Here is a 19,102-nt window from a genome sequence, read left to right as displayed (position 1 = left end):
ACACGTGGCCGGTAGCAGATAGCAGAGTGCTGCTCTGTCTGGAGCTGCCCGGGGGCACAGCGAGTATGCTGGTCTCCTAGAGTGCCACGCATTTGTGAAGCTCTGGATCCCCCCCCAGGGGGACAGAAATTTGCCTTACACAGACGCCAGATATTACTGTAATTAACGAGGTGATTCCACGTAATTTATCTGGTACTCAAGAGGTTTATTTCTGGGATAACTTACAGCCAATAGGAGTTGGTTACAGGATCCATGAGAGATGAGGTACCATCCAGCTTCCAGGACCACGAGGTATCCAGAAGGGCCAAACATATACGCACCTCGAGTCTAAGGGGCTCCTTCTCAGCCATGCCCCAGGGGCAGGTCATAGGCAGGTGTGGCAGTTACCTGCTGTCACTCTAGGGACAGTGTTTCAAAGATCAAAGCTGGAACAGTTCCCCACGGTGTACCTTCGTAAAGAGCATGTGTAGGTATATAGGTGTTTAAGTCAAGTTAGGCTCTGGACTTGCTTGATCTAGGGATGAAGCATGGCAGCTAGAGCATACCAGTTGTCTTGCCTCTGGGGGTCACCATGTTTTGAGAAAGGGAATCCATACTCTTTATCTGCTTCTTCCAGATGGACTTGGTGGTATTGGTATGGGTTTAGGACCTGGAGGACAGCCTATTGATGCCAACCACCTGAACAAAGGCATTGGAATGGGAAACCTAGGGCCTGCAGGTGAGAATTGTAGTGTACCTACACTGGGGATAATTGGGGAAATTCAGTTTATTAATGTCTACTATTAGGGCAGTTTAATCTGGAGTTTTTCAAGTAGGATCAATGCAATTGGGACAAAATCCCCTCTTCATCTCAGCCTCATGTTCACAAAAGTAATATTGTTTTTATTGAGTTAAAAAAAAATCTTACGCTACTGTGCCTCTTCTTAATCTCATGATAAATTTTGAACAGAGGCCATTAGTTGGTCTCATCCAAGGTCATACTGAGTAACAATGCAGGCTGCTGACTGCAAGACCACAGCTCTGCCATTGGCACCCTAAGTCTGTCAAAAAGACCATTTTGTGCCTGAGAATGACATGACTCTGGAGTTGTGGGCATTAATAGAATAAAAGGAATTTGTAAAGCTTTTGTGCATGACAAAACTCCTGGGTCACAAGGAAAAATGGACAGTGTCTTTGTTCAGGAAGACAGAAAACCTAATGAGTGAAAGCTTAGCTGTGTTCATTTTTAAGTTTGTAATGTATTTCTGTTCTATTAAGGCATATTTATCCTTTTGAATCTAGACTTGGGCCTTTCATAGAATCATTTGAAATGGTGATATGGATGCTCCTCTGCCTCACCACCGTCAGTTTTGCATATCCCTGTGCTCATGGTTCTACCATTCTCAGCACATTCTTTCTGATTGGAAGTATGGGAGGGAGCTTTTGTATTTTAGAAGCTACTTTATTATTATTTAAAATTTGCTTTTAATAGGGGTTTTATTAAACGTCTATTTCTGTCCAATAACATTCTGAAAAGTGAATATTTACATACTTTATCTGATCGTTACATTTTATATTTAATGGTGTCTGGCTTGTTCACTTAATAAGATTACATAAGCTCTAATTTTAAGTCACATTTAAACTTGGTCTGTTTAAAGTTTTTGCTTGAAATATGATATCTTTTGACAGTTGAAATGGTGTTCACCCCACCTTTGATGAAATACAATAACATCAGAGAGCTGCTTTATATTCATTTATTGGTTTGGAATTTTGTGCTTTTAAAGTTTAAACATTACTGTTTTGACATCAATTTTGTTTGCATTGACTTTTTCTTTTAAAGGAATGGGAATGGAAGGCATAGGATTTGGAATAAATAAAATTGGAGGTAAGATTTAAAGTGAAGTACACATGTGATCATTTTTAAGTGTTTTCCTCTCATTTTCCTGTCTTTGAAGCCCTGCATGTCATTCTCCCTTTTTAGAAGTTTGAGTCTAGGAATTGCTTGTTTTATTTGTCCATCATTCATTCCAGTGGATGTTGGCTTTGATTGGTTTTCTCACTAGCTAGCTCTGTGGCCTTGGGCGTATGGTTCCATTTTTCTGGACTCTCTGTCTTTTTTTTTTTTTTTTTTTTTTTCCCCTTATTCACTGAGGGAGTTGGATCAAGCCAGCTTTTAAAAAGGAACCAACTTTTTTTTCCTCCCTTGCCGAAAAGCTATAAAGCTTGGTAAGTTCTTGACATAAATACCAAAAAATGAAACGTGAAAACATTTTTTCTTGTCTGATGAATACGCTTGTTGGGATGACATTAAAATAAATAACTTCTTACAGGCATGGAAGGACCCTTTGGTGGTGGTATGGAAAACATGGGGCGATTTGGATCTGGGATGAACATGGGCCGGATAAATGGTAAGAATAGCATTTTCTCCTCCAGCTTGTGTCTTGTCTATCCCTGATAGCTAAGGGTTTCTTGCTGTCCTTTAGACTGTAAACCCGCTGTGCATGATGTTTTGCTTATGTTTTTTTCCCACTTAATCACATGCTTTTTAAACTGCTAAAGATGGTAGTTAGACTTAGCTAGACCTGGTTCCCTTGAATGTAGCCAATGTATCGAATGCCCTCAGTGGTTGAGTAATAAAATTTTCAATTTTTTTACTGCCTACAGCACTCAAACACACATAGGATCAGTGCTCATGCTTTGTTCACTCAAAAATGTTTTTCAGGGACTGGAGAGGTAGCTCAGCTGTTAAGAGTACACAAAACTCTTGCATGGACCCAGGTTGAATTCCCAGCACCCATGTGATGATTACACAACTGTCTGTAATTCCAGTTCCAGGGAATCTGACCCCTTCTGTTGAGCTCTCTGTAGGTTCTGAGTGTTGGTATGCATGTATACACACACACAAGTAATAGTGATAATTTTTTTTTAATTTATTTTATGTATATTAGTGCTCTGTCTGCATGTAGGACTTTATGCCAGAAAGGGCATCGGATCCCACTATATGGGATGGTTGTGAGCCACCAAGTGGTTGCTGGGAATTAAACTCAGGACCTCTGGAAGAGCAGCCAGTGCTCTCATTTCTCCAGCTCCTGATGATAATTTTTTAAAGAATGCTTTCCAAAACGCCCTTGACATGGAATGTTGGATTGATTCTTTCTTGATCTGTTTTGCTGATGACTCCCAAGTTGTAAAACAAATATAATAATCCAGTTGTTTAACAAATCTTAATATCCCTTATAACCTGGTAATGAAGATAACTCTAGTATTACAATATTAGTGTGTTGACATCACCTTACAAGCCTTGCTTTGGTTTACTTGACTTTATGAATTCAACCATGGACCTCTCCCCAAGTTCATTCTTTGAGGGAGGGTCACAGTATTCCCTAGGCCCAAATGGTCCTGAGGTCATAGAAGCAGGAGTGGCTAAATGCATGCTTCACCTGGCCCACAGAGGCCTGTCCCACCCTGTAACTGCTAGTATACTCTTATAATTTCTCTGGACATGACAAACTTCTCCCAGTCGGTGTACTCAATCACACTTGATTGCCTTTGTTGTCGGGGAGAATTTAATCTCTTGATGACACTAATTACAAAGGAGTGGCACCTAGCTTCAGCTCATTTGGAGACATCATCCATCATGAGACACAGCTTTGACCTGCTCCTGGAAGTTATTATTTGCACAGTTGATATGATCAAGGCCTTGGATTTCTAAGTACAGAAGAGGTCAGAAACCTCAGGTAACTTTAGAGCATCAAGCCCACAGTGCTGACCACATCAACTTGCTAGCCTTGTTTTACTTGGCCTTATGAATATAGTGCTGACCTATTGCTGAATCATAATGCAGAACTGGGCTATCTTTGGTAGAATCTTTGTTGCTCTTTCCAATCAGTGGGATTTTGAGTCGCCCAAGAATTACTTGATGAAGTCAGATTAGTTGCAAGAAGACCTCAGATAACTACACATTATACAATTTGGTTCGAACAGTGTAGGAATGGATTCTTGGCTCTACTTGGCATTAGTTAATAAGATCCCATTATTTGAGAAGACAGAGCTTGTCCAGAATGCATTAGGCCAATTTTTTTGAGTATCATGGAGCCACAAGGCATCCAGTGATAAGAGAAATCTCACCACAGGTATTTCCAAATCTTGCAACAGCATATTGGGCAAAGTGATTCATTCTAATATACTCAAAGATTTAAAGCATCTGACTTAATTGCTAAGGCAACTGTAACATGTCTGATTTAGATGGCTTCAGCACATAAACTAAGATGTGAGATATCAAAAGGTCGTGGTGCCAGTGTAATGGTCCAAAAAACAACCAATATCCTCCCCACACTTATATATATATATTAACCAACACATATATTTTAAAAGCAAAGAAGAACCAGTGTCGCTCTGTTCAGTCCTTAAGAATCACATGAGTAGGTATTGTTTATTTTCATTTTGTCAGAAACTAGGGCACAGAGAGTAACTTACCTAAAGTTACGTGGCCAGTAAATTGTGATGCTACGATGTGAATTCAGCCTGTCTCTAGCCTCTTCCTCGTGCCTCCATCCTGCCTTTTAGAATTGCCTCCAGAACAGTGGCAGCCCCTGTGCTAAGAAACTGGATGTCTTTGCTTTTGAAAATCCTCTACATGCCAGTGGAAGCTTGACTTCTACTTCCTGGAGAGCTGCTGCTACTATTCATAAAGCTTTCCTGGAATGAGAGTCATTAAGTATTTATGCTTACATTTTTCTTTGCTGGTCTGTAGTAATGTGTCCAAGTAGTATGAGGCAGACTAGCATCTTCTAGGGTGTTTTTGAGGAGCATACTGCCCAGCTTCCAGAACACAGTTTTATGTGGCTTTGGATACCTTTTCTCTGGTACCTAATATAGATAGATGGTGTTGAAGAGATGTAGGAAGGCTACAATACCTCGCTGATGCAGGGACAGAGATTTATGTTTTCAGTGTGCTTTTAGGTATATCTGCTGCACCCGTGCTCCTTAGTGTTTAATAAAAAGAAAGAGAATTGTGGCTTGATAAAATGTTGCTCAGATAAAGTCATTAGGAAGGAAATGTGATTGTTGCTCTAACTGGAGTTTGGTATATCTTTGGAGTAGATGAAAATGGATGGGGTGGGCTGGGCTTCAAAGCCCTATTGAGGTGGTAATGAAGCCATTGATAAACTAGAAGGTATACTCCAGCAATTCAAATTCATGGTGCTGGGGAAATGCAATCTGTGTTCTTAGATGTTCTTAGATACAGATATTTGGTGTTTCTCCCTCTTTGTCTGTCAACAAAGAACAGAGGCTTCCACAGACTGCATCTAGGTTCTGAGATATAGACAAATGAAACTCTGGAGCCCTTGAGTTTAAGTAAAATGTTTTAAAGAGAAAAAACTTAAAAAGATATGTGAGCATTTTGATTTGATAATCATTACTCAGCTCTTGTGGTCCTATGTGCTGATTGTTGACATTATACAGATTCTCAGGCCAGTGAATCAATCTGTATAGATAGTCATGATAATGTTTGTGAGATACAGAACAACATTTCATAATAAATTTTCTTTTTTTGTAAGTAAAATTGGGACTCTAAGACCCTGTTGTTAATACATGGGATGATGATGGTCTTAAGTTATGTATTAAGGCCTGCATTAGACTTGATTCCCGCCTTCCATCTTTAGACACAAATTGAACATATTTGAAAAATGAAAAAGACTGACTTATAAGCTTCACCTGGTTGGTTCAAGCTGTAGTTCCACCTTTACCCAGAGTCTTTATTAAATGCTAACAGGTTGGCAAGATGACTTAGCAAGTAAAGGCATTTGCTGCTGAGCCTAATGAACTGAGTCCACATGGTTAAAGAAGAAAACTGACTTCCACAAGTTGTCCTATGGTAACTTGGCACATGCACTCACACACAGACAGCCTAAATAAGTAAATAAATAAATGTGGAAGTGCTAACCAAAGCCTGCTTCCACATCTCTAATTGTTTACTTCCTTGAGAGGATAAGGCTGTGAAGCTGCATGCAAGTAAACTTTTATAGTTATACACTAAAAGGTACTTGCCACACAGCACCAATTTGCCTGATGTTCCAAAGGAGTAAAATAATAATGTTTTTGTTTGTTTTTTGTTTTTTGAGACAGGGTTTCTCTATGTAGCTTTGCGCCTTTCCTGGAACTTGCTTTGTAGATCAGGTTGGCCTGGCTCTGCCTCCCGAGTACTGGGATTAAAGGCACACACCACTACCACCAGGCTAAATAATAGTGTTTTATTCCCCGTCATTCTGGGTTAGAACCCAATGCCTCATGCATGCCAGGCAAACATACCATGGATTCATACTCCCCTATCCAATTTTTCAAGGACCTTTCAGTAAAGGAGAAAGCAGAGTGATAACATTTGAATCTTGCGTGAGAGAGATGGATGTATGTATAGGAAAAAAGTAGACAGTCATACAAAGCTTTTTTTTTTTTTTAAGTTTAGTTTATGCATATGTGTGAGTGTCTATGTATGTATGTGCATCATGTGTGTGCCTGGTGCCTTTGGAGGTCAGTAGAGGGTATTGGATCCACTTGAACTGGAACAGACAGTTGTGAGTCTGTTGTTAGGAACCAAACCCAGCTTAACCACCCAGCCATCTCTTCAGGCTCTTAAAAGACTGTCTTAGTCAGATATCCACTATGGTTGACTTTTCCCCCACAAAACTTGAGCATGTTTTAAGATATTGTAAAGGGTGACAAATAGTTCTCAACAATATTAATAGTGCTGTAAAGGACAAATGGGTGGAATTTTGTACCTAGACACATTTCTCCACTCAGTTTGGGCAGACTTTGCTTTGTGCTTGCCAGACATGTGACCTTGGCAAAGTTACTAAGGGATTTGAGCCTCAATTTCTTTATAAGGGGAAAGTAGTGGTTGTATTTGGTGAGATAACAGCTTTTGGTCAGATGTCTGTTAGGGCCTAGTAGATGGTACCTTTTGCTTTATGTGAGAGACTTCACTGTAGCTTGCCTTTGGCTTGGTAGTGTGATGATGAGTGCACAGTGTACCCACTGTGTAACTGTGTCAGAAGTTGTAGATTAGTCCTCAGACTATAGTAGGTCATTTGTATGCAGTGCCTCCCCTCTTCCTTTAAGAAATAAAAGGGTGAATGGCAGTTTCCTATAGAAGAGCTTTAGTCATTAACTTTTGGTAACTTGTTTGCCTATAGCTTGTTTTAATGTTTAAAGCATATGGTGTTCCTAGGAAGGTCTAGGTTAATATTTTTTTTCCACAGAGATGGAGCATGGCATATGTGGAGGATTTGAAGGAGAATTTGCCAGAAATGAGACTGTTTTGGAGCTTTGGAGAACCCCTTAACAGGGGAATGGGAAAGAAGGTCCCATGGGCTCCATGTAGGCAGGGTCTACTTTTGGGCATACAGGTAGATTGTGGAGGCTCAGCTCATCCCAATAACGTGGATTCTTTCCCCAGGCAAACTCTGGCAATTTTTGCGTCTAGTTGATATTAGCTGTGTTCTTAAAATGTTTAAAGACCCAAGGAAGATTGTCTTCAAATACATCATTCAGCTAAACATCCCAACTCTACAGGTTTTCTTTAGGCTTGTTGCAGACAGTGTCTTTGTGGATATTCAGGAATTACCAAAACCTTTCCCCATTATTTGGTGGCTGTTGTTGGGTGGAAACTTCCTATTTCTTCAAGGCATGATTATAGAGCAAATGGTTTTCTTTTTAATTTTAGTTTAGGTGTTTACCTGCATGTATGTCCTATGTACCACTTTGATTCTCAGTGCCTGAGAAGGCCAGAAGGGGGTGTCAGATCTCTTGGAACCGGAGTTACAGAGTGTGAGATGCCTTGTAGGTGCTGGGAATTGAACCCATGGTCCTCTGGAAAAACAGCCAGTGATTTTTTTTTTTAATTAAGAAAATTTCTTATTCATTTTACATACCAATGACAGATTCCCCTCTTCCTTCCTCCTGCCCCTCCAGCCTCCCTCTCCCAACCCACCCCCCATTCCCTACAAGAAGGTAAGGCCCCCCCCATGGGGAGATACATTTAGTAGAGGCAGGTCCAAGCCCCTCCCCCTGCTTCAAGGCTGTTCAAGGTGTCCCATCATAGGTAGTGGGCTCCAAAAAGCCTGCTCATGCACCAGGGATGGATTCTGATCCTACTTCCAGGGACCCCGTAGGCAGATCAAGCTACACAGCTGTCTTACTATGCAGAGCGCCTAGTCTAGTCCTCAGCCAGTGATTTTAACCACTGAGCCATCTCTTCATCCCATAAATGATTTTCTTAAATTTAACCTAACTTGGTTGCTAGTGAAGATGCACTTACTAACTTTGACTTTATATATGTGAATCTACATGGGTGTTGGGGACTAGAGAGTAGAAGAAAGAGGCTTTAAGGGAGACCAGTACATGTGATACATGACAGTGAAAGGGTTCTAGCATCCTAGGGAGGGAGAATTACGGGAGAGGTCAAGCAGAATGTAATAGGTACAAAAATGGCATAAGGAAATCCCTGCTTGGTTTGTTAATAAATAAAGAATAAAATTAGAAATAATAAAGACATCCATGTTTAGAAAAGGAGAAACAGTTTTACTTTTTCTGAACTTGGTTGCTCTGGACTATCTGAAATTTGGAGGAGTGAGTTCATACCTGTATCTGACTAGAATGATTGCATTTCCTATTGCTGAAACTAGATTTGTTTCTATGTCTAGAATAGTCCTGTATTAAAGATATATTTTAAAACACTGTCTTGGGGTCATGTCCAGTCAAAAGAAAATGATATTATGCTCAGAACCTTACATCATTGCCATTCTGTGACACACACATCCCCTCACCTATGTGACAAGGGTGTTCAACCTTTCCTGTCCTGAAATGGTCTCTGAGGTTACTTCATATGGCAACAGGAAGTTTGTCCTGTCCTGACCTAGATGAAAACATTAGCTGCAGGCCTTGCTGCCCTTGCTACTGTAGTACCTTCTTTCTGGTTAATACTATTTAGTCCTTGATTCCCTGCTGCTGCTTGTGATCAAACACAAAGGAGTAGAACAGTCTATACCAAATAAAATAGTTAAGTTGGATTTTCAGAGTAATGGCCTTGCTTGGTTTGGTGTTCGTTCTGTTTTGGTTTGGTTTGGTTTTTGGTTTGTTGTTATTGTTCTTTTGTTTGTTTGTTTTATCTCTTTTACCCCCTGCACAGAATCCCTTCTTATAGCATGGCAGTAAGTAGATCTTTGCACTTCTTTGTGCAAGCACCTGTACTCAGTGCTTCAAAAATGGGTCTGTGGCCCTTGACCTTGGGATAGGATGCACTTGAAGAGATGATGGCTATAAATGGCCAGGAGACTAGTCTAATGAAGTGAGTGGGAGTATTGTTTCCAGACCCTTGGCAGCTATATCTGCAGCTCATGAAGTATGCTAAGACCTAGAAAGGATGGTTGTGGACAGCCAGTAGATAAGCTGTGCTCTAAGCAACAGTGTAGGGAGACAGGGCAAAGGAACAATTAATTGAAGCTAAAGCTGGCATCTGGAGGCCCAGAGATTTGGCACAGGCAGCTGGTGTGGCAGCAGACAGGGCACTTAGGTACAGTGGTTTGGAAGGCGTAGGGAACAGAGTCAAGTGGGGCACCTGCTTAGGGAGGTCTATGGATGTCTGTAGAAAGAGTTTGGTTGTTTCAACTTTTTAAATATGTGGTTTAGTGATATAAAGCTGTCATAGGGAATAGATTGATATATTAGGATCTTGGGTGTCGTGTAAGAATGAACTGGATACTTGCCAGCAGATGGGAGCCACCTTATCTCTCCCTGTACTTTCCAATCTTCCTCCAAGGTGTTTGGAACACAAGAAACAGCTGTGGGCTAGGCTTTCATTTGTGGTTATAGGGATAATAGTACAAGATGTGCCTTGAGGCTAGTATACTTTGATGACCAGAAAAGTTGAGTACATTTTCCCACATTGCAAAAGACTGAGGGAAAATACAAAAAAAATTTTTTTCCTTTTCAAAGATTTTCTTTTATTATATGACATACAGATTAAACTTGCCTACTTGAAAAATACAGAAAGGGTAATAAAATAGATATTTTTCTCCTTATCTATTTTTATGGGTAATGCTTTATCAAATGTTAAAAATGGTTATTTTGCAAAATAATAAATAGAAAACACCTGTGGAATGCAAGGACCCACCCAAAAGACCAGGAGCATTTTGGCTTTATAAATACTTAGCCTTTTGGCAATATTTTAGTTTGTAAAACAATTTTCTTCTTAAATTTTATTTCAAGATAGGGTTTCTCTGTGTAGCCCTGACTGTCTTGGAACTTGTTCTGTAGACCAAGTTGGCCTTGAATTACAGAGATCTTTCTGCCTTCTGAGTGGAACCAAAGGCATGTGCCACCTCTGCCCAGCCACATACCAGTTTCTAAGTCTACAAATCTCTGCTATTTAAACAAAAACTGTCAATAAACTTTAGTTTCCAGGAAGGTCCATCAGTTCTTGTCACACTTTGGTAGAACAATAATAGTTAGGATTATCATGGTGGCCAGTTCTAAGTCAGTAGCTCCATAGAAAGGAGAAAGACCTCTTTCTTGCAATTAAGTCTGACCATTTTCCTAGATTTCCTTATGACCTGGTGACCTCAGTGAGCAAAACTTCAATGATGAGATATTCCTGTTGTAGGCATTCTTAGTAAGCTTCAGTATTTTGCTGTGAACCACAGACATGTCCTAAAATGAGTCTTAGGTATCCATGTAACAAGGTTTGAGTATTTCCAGATGAATACCCTTGGTAAAAATCTTCCATTTCCTGTGTATTCGTTGCCCATGAGGTAGTGTTGGTTTCCAGTTGCAATGGGAGAAACCATGTCTAACAACACTACTTAAATATCCAATGCAATACAGATTATTCATCACAAAGGCTTGTAACAATCTCCATCTGGGAGAGACAGTGTCTAGAACACACAGAAGCCATGGAAGGATCTTGACTTCAGTTTTGAAGGCCATGTTCTTGTTTTTTTGGCTATGATGCTGACACAGAAACACCTAGCTTTCTTGGGGATGCTTTTCTGCCTTTTCTGGTAGGCAAGCCTCTGCTTCATTCTTGCTGTTTGAACACAGATGACTAGTATGCAATGCCCTTGAATAACACAGCATCACAGGCTTTCCATTCTGACTTACACAGACACTTCATGGTACCACACTAAGTTCACTTTTTGTTGCCAAAAGCAGTACAGGAATGTTTTCTGTCTGCTAGGCCCTGTGGAGCTGGATCCTCAGCTCAGACATCTCAAAACTTGCTTGGTCTATGCTGAAGTAAGCAGCCAATTTTAGGCATCCATAACCTGCATGCAGTAGGTTTTTTTTTTTTTTCCTATTATGTCTATAGTCATTCCACTTCTCCATCCGCAATCAGGGTACATTCAAATATCTTCTCCCAGTACCTTGCAAGTACTGTCCATGCTGTCTTGCATCCTACAAAGATAACCACAATGACTTCCCTAACTTCTGCTCTCTTATAAACACCACACAGTAGTAGGTGTTCCCCAGCTAAAAGGAGATGACAGTCTCTAGTGACAGTAGTCTTCAGGAGTGGCAGAGGTTACATGAGTGGGGTTCCTTCTAGACTGTCAAATGTCTGGCACTGGCATATTGTCCTAAAAGAAGGCCACAGAAAATGCATCTGCTTCTGTATGTCATTTCATAAAGATTTCTCTGTCTCATTTGCAAACAGTTCTGACAGCTGTGAAGTCCTGTAATAGTTAAGTACCTATTTTCTGCTCATAACTGTGTTCTCACATGATAGAAGTTAAAACTTCAGATCTCTAAGGAGGAAGTTAATGATAACAGTAGCAAAGTTTAAGGAGGCTTGGATGAACCAACCATTGGCCAGCAAGCAACAGTGTTTTCTCTGTGGGACAATGTCCCGTGTCTTTGTCAACATATCCTGCTTGCTCATTGGGTGCTGATTGTCCTCACCTCCTGTTCTGTACAGCTACAACTTTATTTTGGTGGTGCAGTGTCTGTGCAGGTTTCAGGCTCCTGGGTGGGAGACATGGAAAGGCCTTGATTTCCTGCCCACTGGGGAAGCCGCAATACTAAGTGTTGCACCTATAGAAAACTGCTACTGATCAAGAAGGGTTGAGGGCCCTCTTCTCCTGTATTTGAGTTTAACTCATTAATACACACCATTCCTGTCTGCTGAATGAATTTGCAGGCACCCCTGCAAACTGGGTTTGACTCTGAAGCTATAAGAAGGTCCTAGCATGTGGCTCTCCTGTTTTCTGTAGAATGATTTTATGTATGTTTCTCAAACCCCTTCCCTTTTCTTTAAAAAATAACAATAACAACAACAAAAAAAACTATTATGCTTCTAGAATATAGTGATCAGGTTTGTGTTACAGAGAAATTTGGCTAATTATTTTTTCTTCCTGCTTTCCTTAGAAATCCTAAGTAATGCACTGAAGAGAGGAGAGATCATTGCAAAGCAAGGAGGAGGTAGGAATCATTTAGGTTGATGTTTTGTGTTTTATTGTTGTTGTTATTAGAACAGGCATTTAATGGGGACTCTAACAGTAGTGTGACAAACATGGGATCTGACACAGGCTACCCAGGGTAGGAGCAGTCACTGCCTTTTTGTAGCTGTGTGGCTTGTGGCAAGTGACTATACCTTTGTAGTACTCACCTATATAGTGCGGGGAGGGAATAATAGGTACCATCTTAGAGGGTTGTAAAAGAGCCAGTACATGTAAAAACTCTTAACCTAATACCGCCTAATACATGACAAATGCTTGTGAAAACATGCATATGTGTTCATTAGAAAGAATCAGAGAATGAATATCTATAGGCCCGGTGTCCATTGTTGAGTACTGCAAACATTTTGGTATATTGTCTTCCATGATGGTTTTAGGGGTTCTTAGAATTAAATGAACTGGTGTTTTTTTGTTGGTTGGTTTTTTTGTTTGTTTGGTTGGTTGGTTTTTGGTTTTTCGAGACAGGGTTTCTCTGTGTAGCTTTGCACCTTTCCTGGAACTCGCTTTGGAGACCAGGCTGGCCTCGAACTCACAGAGATCCACCTGTTTTTTTTTTTTTTTTTAAAGATTTAATTGTTTTGTGTGTGTGTGTGTGTGTGTGTGTGTGTGTGTGTGTGTGTGTGTGTGTGTGTGTATGTAGGGATGTGCACATGAGTACAGGTGCCAGTAGACAACAGAGGCAGAAGATCTCCTAGGAGCTGGAACTATAGGTGCTTGTGAGCTCTGTGTTGTGGATGCTGGGAACTGAATGAATTCTGAGCCAGCTCTCCAGCCCAAACTGTACCTTTTAAGCCCAATATTTTTCCCTCCAGCCTTCAAGTTTGTCCTTCCTTTGGCAGCCCACTTGCCAGGCATTTCTATGGGGGCTTTGCTAAGGTCTTTCCTGATTCTGATGGTGTTGGCATGGGGCTGCCAGCATCATTGCTACACTATATGTTAAGCCTGAACCTTTTTCCCTCTCGCAAATGTGTAGAAGTTACTTTCTGAGCTATTTTTGTTCTGAAACACTAGCATTCTTGAAGTTGTGCTTCTTTTTTATCAACCAGTGTGCTGTATTTCAGCTACAGAAGTGGGCACAGAGAGATGAATTGACTTGTGCCAGGCCACACAACTTTGGCGAGTTACATACTATTATAAAAATTGCTGACTGTTCCTCTTGTTAAATTTCACCCTGGATCAGTAATAGTCTAGCCATGGGTTAGACTGCTATGTTGAGAGATGAGCACTATGAAACTTGAGTTTTGAGCTCTGCATGGTGAAGTGGTAGGTCATGTATGGCCTTAGTGATGGAGCCAGACTTTCCCTGTCCAGGGTTTGCAAGCACCATGGAATGAGGGTCATTGTGCACTGGTCACCGACCCCTTGGCTTCTTCGAGAATTGACCCTGCTATGCAGTCAGCATCTTTCTTCCAAAACCAATGAAATCAATATACATAAGCTATCAATTTTCCTCCCAGAAGGAAGTGTTCTGAGAAATGGACAGTTTGTATGCATGTGTACACTGAGATCTATATAGACATTTTTGTTTTCTTTATCTTCTGCTCACATGGCTGTTTAATACCTTTGTGCCTTGGAAGCACTAAGGAAATGCAGACAGACTGGCTGTCAGCAGGGCATCTTAAGAGGGATAAATTGAGGGAGGATAAAGGTTGTAAGTGACTTTGAATTATCTCTATGTAACTCTTCCGTTACCCCGAGTTACTGAATATGAAGTTTTCTGAGCTTCTTTGAGAGCATTTCTCAATGTCTGCTGATAAGGAAACTACAAAGTTTTCAGGAATTTATGTGTGACTCATAGGTTTGTTATAGGTACCAGCATGAAGGTGAAGTTTTTTTGGTTTTTGGTGGGTGGAGTTTTTTGTTTTTTTGTGGTTTTTTTTGGTTTTTGATTTTAGGACGTAGTGTTTTCTCTGTGGTGTATCCCTGGCTGTCCTTGAACTCAGTTTGTAGACTAGGTTGGCCTCAAACTCACAGAGATCCAACTGCTTCTACCTTCCAAGGGCTGTCAATTAAAGGCATGAGCCACCACCACCCAGTGAAGGTGAATTTTTATTCCTTAAGTTTTATTATGAAATTTTTACCTTTGTTATGGAGTGGAAAGTATAATTGTGGATATCTTGTTGCTAACATTGAGTTTTCTTAATAGTAAATTACTTTGATTTGTGTTTGAACTTGGCATCTGAAGCACCCAGACTGGCTTGCATTGGTATATGAATACCTACACAAGTCCCTGACTTCCACTTGTGCTTTTTATTCCTGTTTCAGGTGGAGCTGGAGGCAGTGTCCCTGGGATCGAGAGGATGGGCCCTGGCATTGACCGCATTGGCGGTGCTGGCATGGAGCGCATGGGCGCAGGCCTAGGCCATGGCATGGATCGAGTGGGCTCTGAGATTGAGCGTATGGGCCTGGTCATGGACCGCATGGGCTCAGTTGAGCGCATGGGCTCCGGCATTGAGCGCATGGGCCCACTAGGTCTTGACCACATGGCCTCCAGTATTGAGCGCATGGGCCAGACCATGGAGCGAATTGGCTCTGGCGTGGAGCGCATGGGTGCCGGCATGGGCTTTGGCCTAGAGCGCATGGCCGCGCCCATTGACCGAGTGGGCCAAACCATTGAGCGCATGGGCTCTGGTGTAGAGCGTATGGGCCCTGCCATTGAGCGTATGGGCCTGAGCATGGATCGCATGGTGCCCGCAGGCATGGGGGCCGGCCTGGAGCGCATGGGCCCTGTAATGGATCGTATGGCCACCGGCCTGGAGCGAATGGGCGCCAACAACCTGGAGCGCATGGGCCTGGAGCGCATGGGAGCCAACAGTCTGGAGCGCATGGGCCTGGAGCGAATGGGCGCCAACAGTCTGGAGCGTATGGGCCCTGCCATGGGCCCAGCATTGGGCGCTGGCATTGAGCGAATGGGCCTGGCCATGGGTGGCGCTGGAGGTGCTAGCTTTGACCGAGCCATTGAGATGGAACGGGGCAACTTTGGAGGAAGCTTCGCAGGTTCCTTTGGCGGAGCTGGAGGCCATGCACCTGGAGTAGCCAGGAAGGCCTGCCAGATATTTGTGAGAAATGTAAGTGGTTCTTCAGGAGCTCTTAGTTGTTGTTGTAAATGAGGTGGTGGGGAAAATCAGTGGACTGAGCGATGTAGACCAGAGGGAAGTCGAAGGGAATGCTGGGTAGCATGCCCATCCCCAAAACTGGGCTGGAGGTTGAGGGTTTTCAGGGTCAGGCATGGTGGCCCATTTCTTTAATCCCAACCACACTCTAGAGGTAAAGGTTAGTTGGTTCTCTATGAGATCAAGGCTAACAAGAGCTACCAAGTGAAATAAAAAATACAAAGAAACAAAAATACAGTAGTCAGGCATTTGCCTCTGATATGTGAGGCAGTAGAGTAAACTGAGCTCTAAAGGTCTGGTTTCTGATTCCCTTGGCTTGAGGAACACTTCAGTCTTGGCACAGTGATTTAGAGAAAGGTGGTTGTGATTGATAGAATTACACTGAATGACTGAATGGGTTGCCTACTCAGCTCTTAGGTCATCCCCATAAGCTAAAGACTTGTTTTGTTTCCTGCTAATTGTCATAAAGATGTCAGCCTGCCTCTCTGTCATGAGAAGTGGAGATTTTTTTTGAAGTTGGGGGCACTGCTGGGGGTTAAATCTAGGTCTATACACTTACTAGGCAAATCACCCTACACCTAAGCTACACACCCATCCCAAAGAAACCTTCAAGTCATATTCTCATATCTATTGTGATGTCTGTACATTAAGATTTGGTTGCATCACAGATTGGTCTGCCTCTTTTTTCCTCAGCTCCCATTTGATTTTACATGGAAGATGCTAAAGGACAAATTCAACGAATGCGGTAAGTGTCTGTTTGAGAAAGGCTCTCTGTGTGCATTCCTGTGTTGTGGCTTGTTGGTGATGCTATTGAATTGGAGCAATGACGCTTCCTTCCTAGCCTTAACCACTGACCATGGGCTCTAGAGCACCAATGGGCCTTGCCATTGTTCTGCCTCTGCAGGTACTCAGGCAGGTGTTGGGTGTCCTGGTATGTGTCATGCTATGTGCTCATTTCACCCTTTATGAGACAGTCTGTCTCTATTATAACCTAAGCTGGACTTGAGTTCATGATTCTTTTGCCTCTGCCTTCCATATTCTGGAACTACAGGCAAATGCTACCACTCCTGTTTTCTTAGTTTGAGAGGAGGCAGTATTGTCATTTTTACATAAGAGTCAGCAAAGCCACCTTCCTAAAGTCACAGATTTGTAAGAGGCAAAAACAAGTAATTCCAAGACACGTTGCCTTCCTCCATGAAACCTATAACCAGTTTGGTTCCCCAGAGCACTCACGCTCTGCAGTTACAGGTTTGGGCACACAGTATGGGATAAAAGTCTCTGATTGTGGATTCATAGGCACACTAGGCAAACTTTCTGGAAAGCTTCCTTGATGACCGAGATTCAGTCTTCCCCTACTACCATTGCACCTTCTCAGCTAAACCAAGGTCTAGGTGCTACTCGATCAAAACACCTGTTTTTTGTTTCCTCATTCAGAAATGACTTACATTTCAGTGTTTTTGATGCTTTCCCCTGTTTTTTTTGGGGGGGTAGCTGTAGAGTCAAAGCTCACCTTCTTGCCTGGTTCTTTGATTCTCTCCACTGAAAATTTCACATCAGTCATTATTGTAACTAGATATTATAAAAACTCAGGTTGGAATGTGCCACTTATCCCACCTCTGAGAATATGCAAATTCAAAAGCTTTTGAAAACTTGGTTCCATCTCTCTATTGCCCTTGAACCTGTGACATTCTCTGCTTTCTTGCCAGAAGATGGCCTTCCCTTTTCCCTTCTCTTTTTTACTTCCTCTTTTCTCTTTTTCTTTTTGAGACAGAATCCAACTAGCCCAAGTTAGCTGCAAAATCATTGTGTAGCCGAAGATGATCTTGAACTCTTAGTTTTATTTTAATTTTTTTGAGATTGGGGTCCTAGAAATCAGACTGGACCTTAAACTCACTATTATGTAGCCAAAAACAACCTTGAACTTTTAGTCCTGCTTCTAACTCCTGAACGCTGGGGTTACAGGGGTGTGCCACCATGCCTAGTTTGTATAAGTGCTGGGGCTCAAACCCAGGGCTTTGTGCATGCTAGGCAAGCAGTATATCCACTGAGTCTTATCCTCAGTGACCTTGCACTCTTGATTCTCCTACCTCCACCTCCCAAGGGCTGGGATTACAGGTGAGCCACCTTTCCATTCTTGTTTTTGTCTTCCCTCCTTTAGTTCTGTCTTGTCATTCTTTTGAGGCTGGGTCTTGCCATGTAGCTCCAGTCTGACCTAGAACTCAAAATCTTGTTTTAGCCTCCCAAGTTCTGGTTTGCAGATGGTCTACCATTGTGTCCTGCTCTGTCAGGAATGTTTATTCTGATGAATTGCTACTTAATATCTTTCAGAACTTTATCATGAGAAGCCACTGGAGTGTCATCTCTCCCCAAGCCATTAGTAGCAAGAGAATTAAGAGCCTAACAGTACTAACGTGTCTTTGGCTCTTACTCTATTATAGACCCATTTATTGTACTTGACACATACCTGGGTACTTAATAACCTGGGTGCTTACAGGTCTATGAATGGATATGTGTAAGATACTCACTAACTATACCTGGCTTACATTGGGGCAGTATAGAGTATCGTATTGGCAGTGGCCCTTGTGACTAGATGGTGGTATTCAACAATCAAGCCTCTAGAATATAAATCTAAAGTTGGCTCCACATAGTCCCCTCTTGGTGTAACTTGCTGGAGCATAAAGGCAAACATTTGAAGCTGGTTGGCAGGTTCTTCACAGAAGGTTAGGCTGTTGTCCTGCTTGGAGAACAATGGCAATATAGTGGAGGGGGCTGTAGTTGCTGGCGCCATTCGTGGTGTTCTGAGCATTCACTTCATGTGCAAGGGCCTCTCTCCTTTTTGACTCTGTCACCGAAATCCAACAGGTGATCTGGACTGAGTGGAGCCCAGACTGAGGCTGAGCTCTGGGTTTGCCTGATGCGTGTGGTCTCTTCTTCCCTCCCTGTGCCAGGCCATGTGCTGTACGCCGACATCAAGATGGAGAACGGAAAATCCAAGGGGTGCGGTGTGGTTAAGTTTGAGTCTCCAGAGGTGGCTGAGAGAGCCTGCCGGATGATGAATGGCATGAAGCTGAGTGGCCGAGAGATTGATGTTCGAATCGATAGAAATGCTTAAGCAGTTGCCTTTTTTAAACATCAATACCAGACCTCTGAATTTGTATTTTTCCTTGTTAACCATTTTAATTTGTTGGCTGGATGTATAAAGATGTTTAAAAAATTCAGTTGCTTTTTGGGGTAATCTGAATTAATATTTTAATGATTGGGGTTCCATTTGACTGTTTGCATTGAGATTGCAATGTGCGCAATTTTTTTTGTAGTTGTGGCATCTTGTTGACATCAAATATGACTTTGATAATAAATACCAGTTCCTGAAAGTGGCTTGCTTTTTTGTGTGTGTATATGTTTTATGTTATAGAGATGGCCATCTGAGGTCTGCAGAGCTGGGGCAGCTTGCACTTTTTCCTCAGAGCTGTGACCTCCAGGGATCTGATTCCATTTTGCTTG

The 19,102-nt window shown here is 42.0% G+C and overlaps 1 protein-coding gene across 3 annotated transcripts in view; it reads left to right on the top strand.

Moving 5' to 3' along the window:
- Hnrnpm (heterogeneous nuclear ribonucleoprotein M) overlaps positions 1-18,975 on the top strand; it is a 46,777-nt gene extending 27,802 nt beyond the window's left edge. For all 3 annotated transcript variants that reach the window (XM_028859916.2, XM_037197957.1, XM_028859918.2), the window contains 7 exons: positions 617-718; positions 1,820-1,864; positions 2,310-2,387; positions 12,400-12,453; positions 14,754-15,556; positions 16,295-16,346; positions 18,550-18,975. In XM_028859916.2, coding sequence (XP_028715749.2) covers positions 617-718; positions 1,820-1,864; positions 2,310-2,387; positions 12,400-12,453; positions 14,754-15,556; positions 16,295-16,346; positions 18,550-18,713 — 1,298 coding nt within the window. In that variant the 3' untranslated portion in view covers positions 18,714-18,975. The remainder of the gene's footprint in view (positions 1-616; positions 719-1,819; positions 1,865-2,309; positions 2,388-12,399; positions 12,454-14,753; positions 15,557-16,294; positions 16,347-18,549) is intronic.
- Positions 18,976-19,102: the final 127 nt, after the last annotated feature.

The sequence above is a fragment of the Peromyscus leucopus genome, chromosome 22 (assembly GCF_004664715.2).
Source record: "Peromyscus leucopus breed LL Stock chromosome 22, UCI_PerLeu_2.1, whole genome shotgun sequence".
Classification (NCBI taxonomy): Eukaryota; Metazoa; Chordata; class Mammalia; order Rodentia; family Cricetidae; genus Peromyscus; species Peromyscus leucopus.
This window is presented reverse-complemented; position numbering and strand designations above follow the sequence as displayed.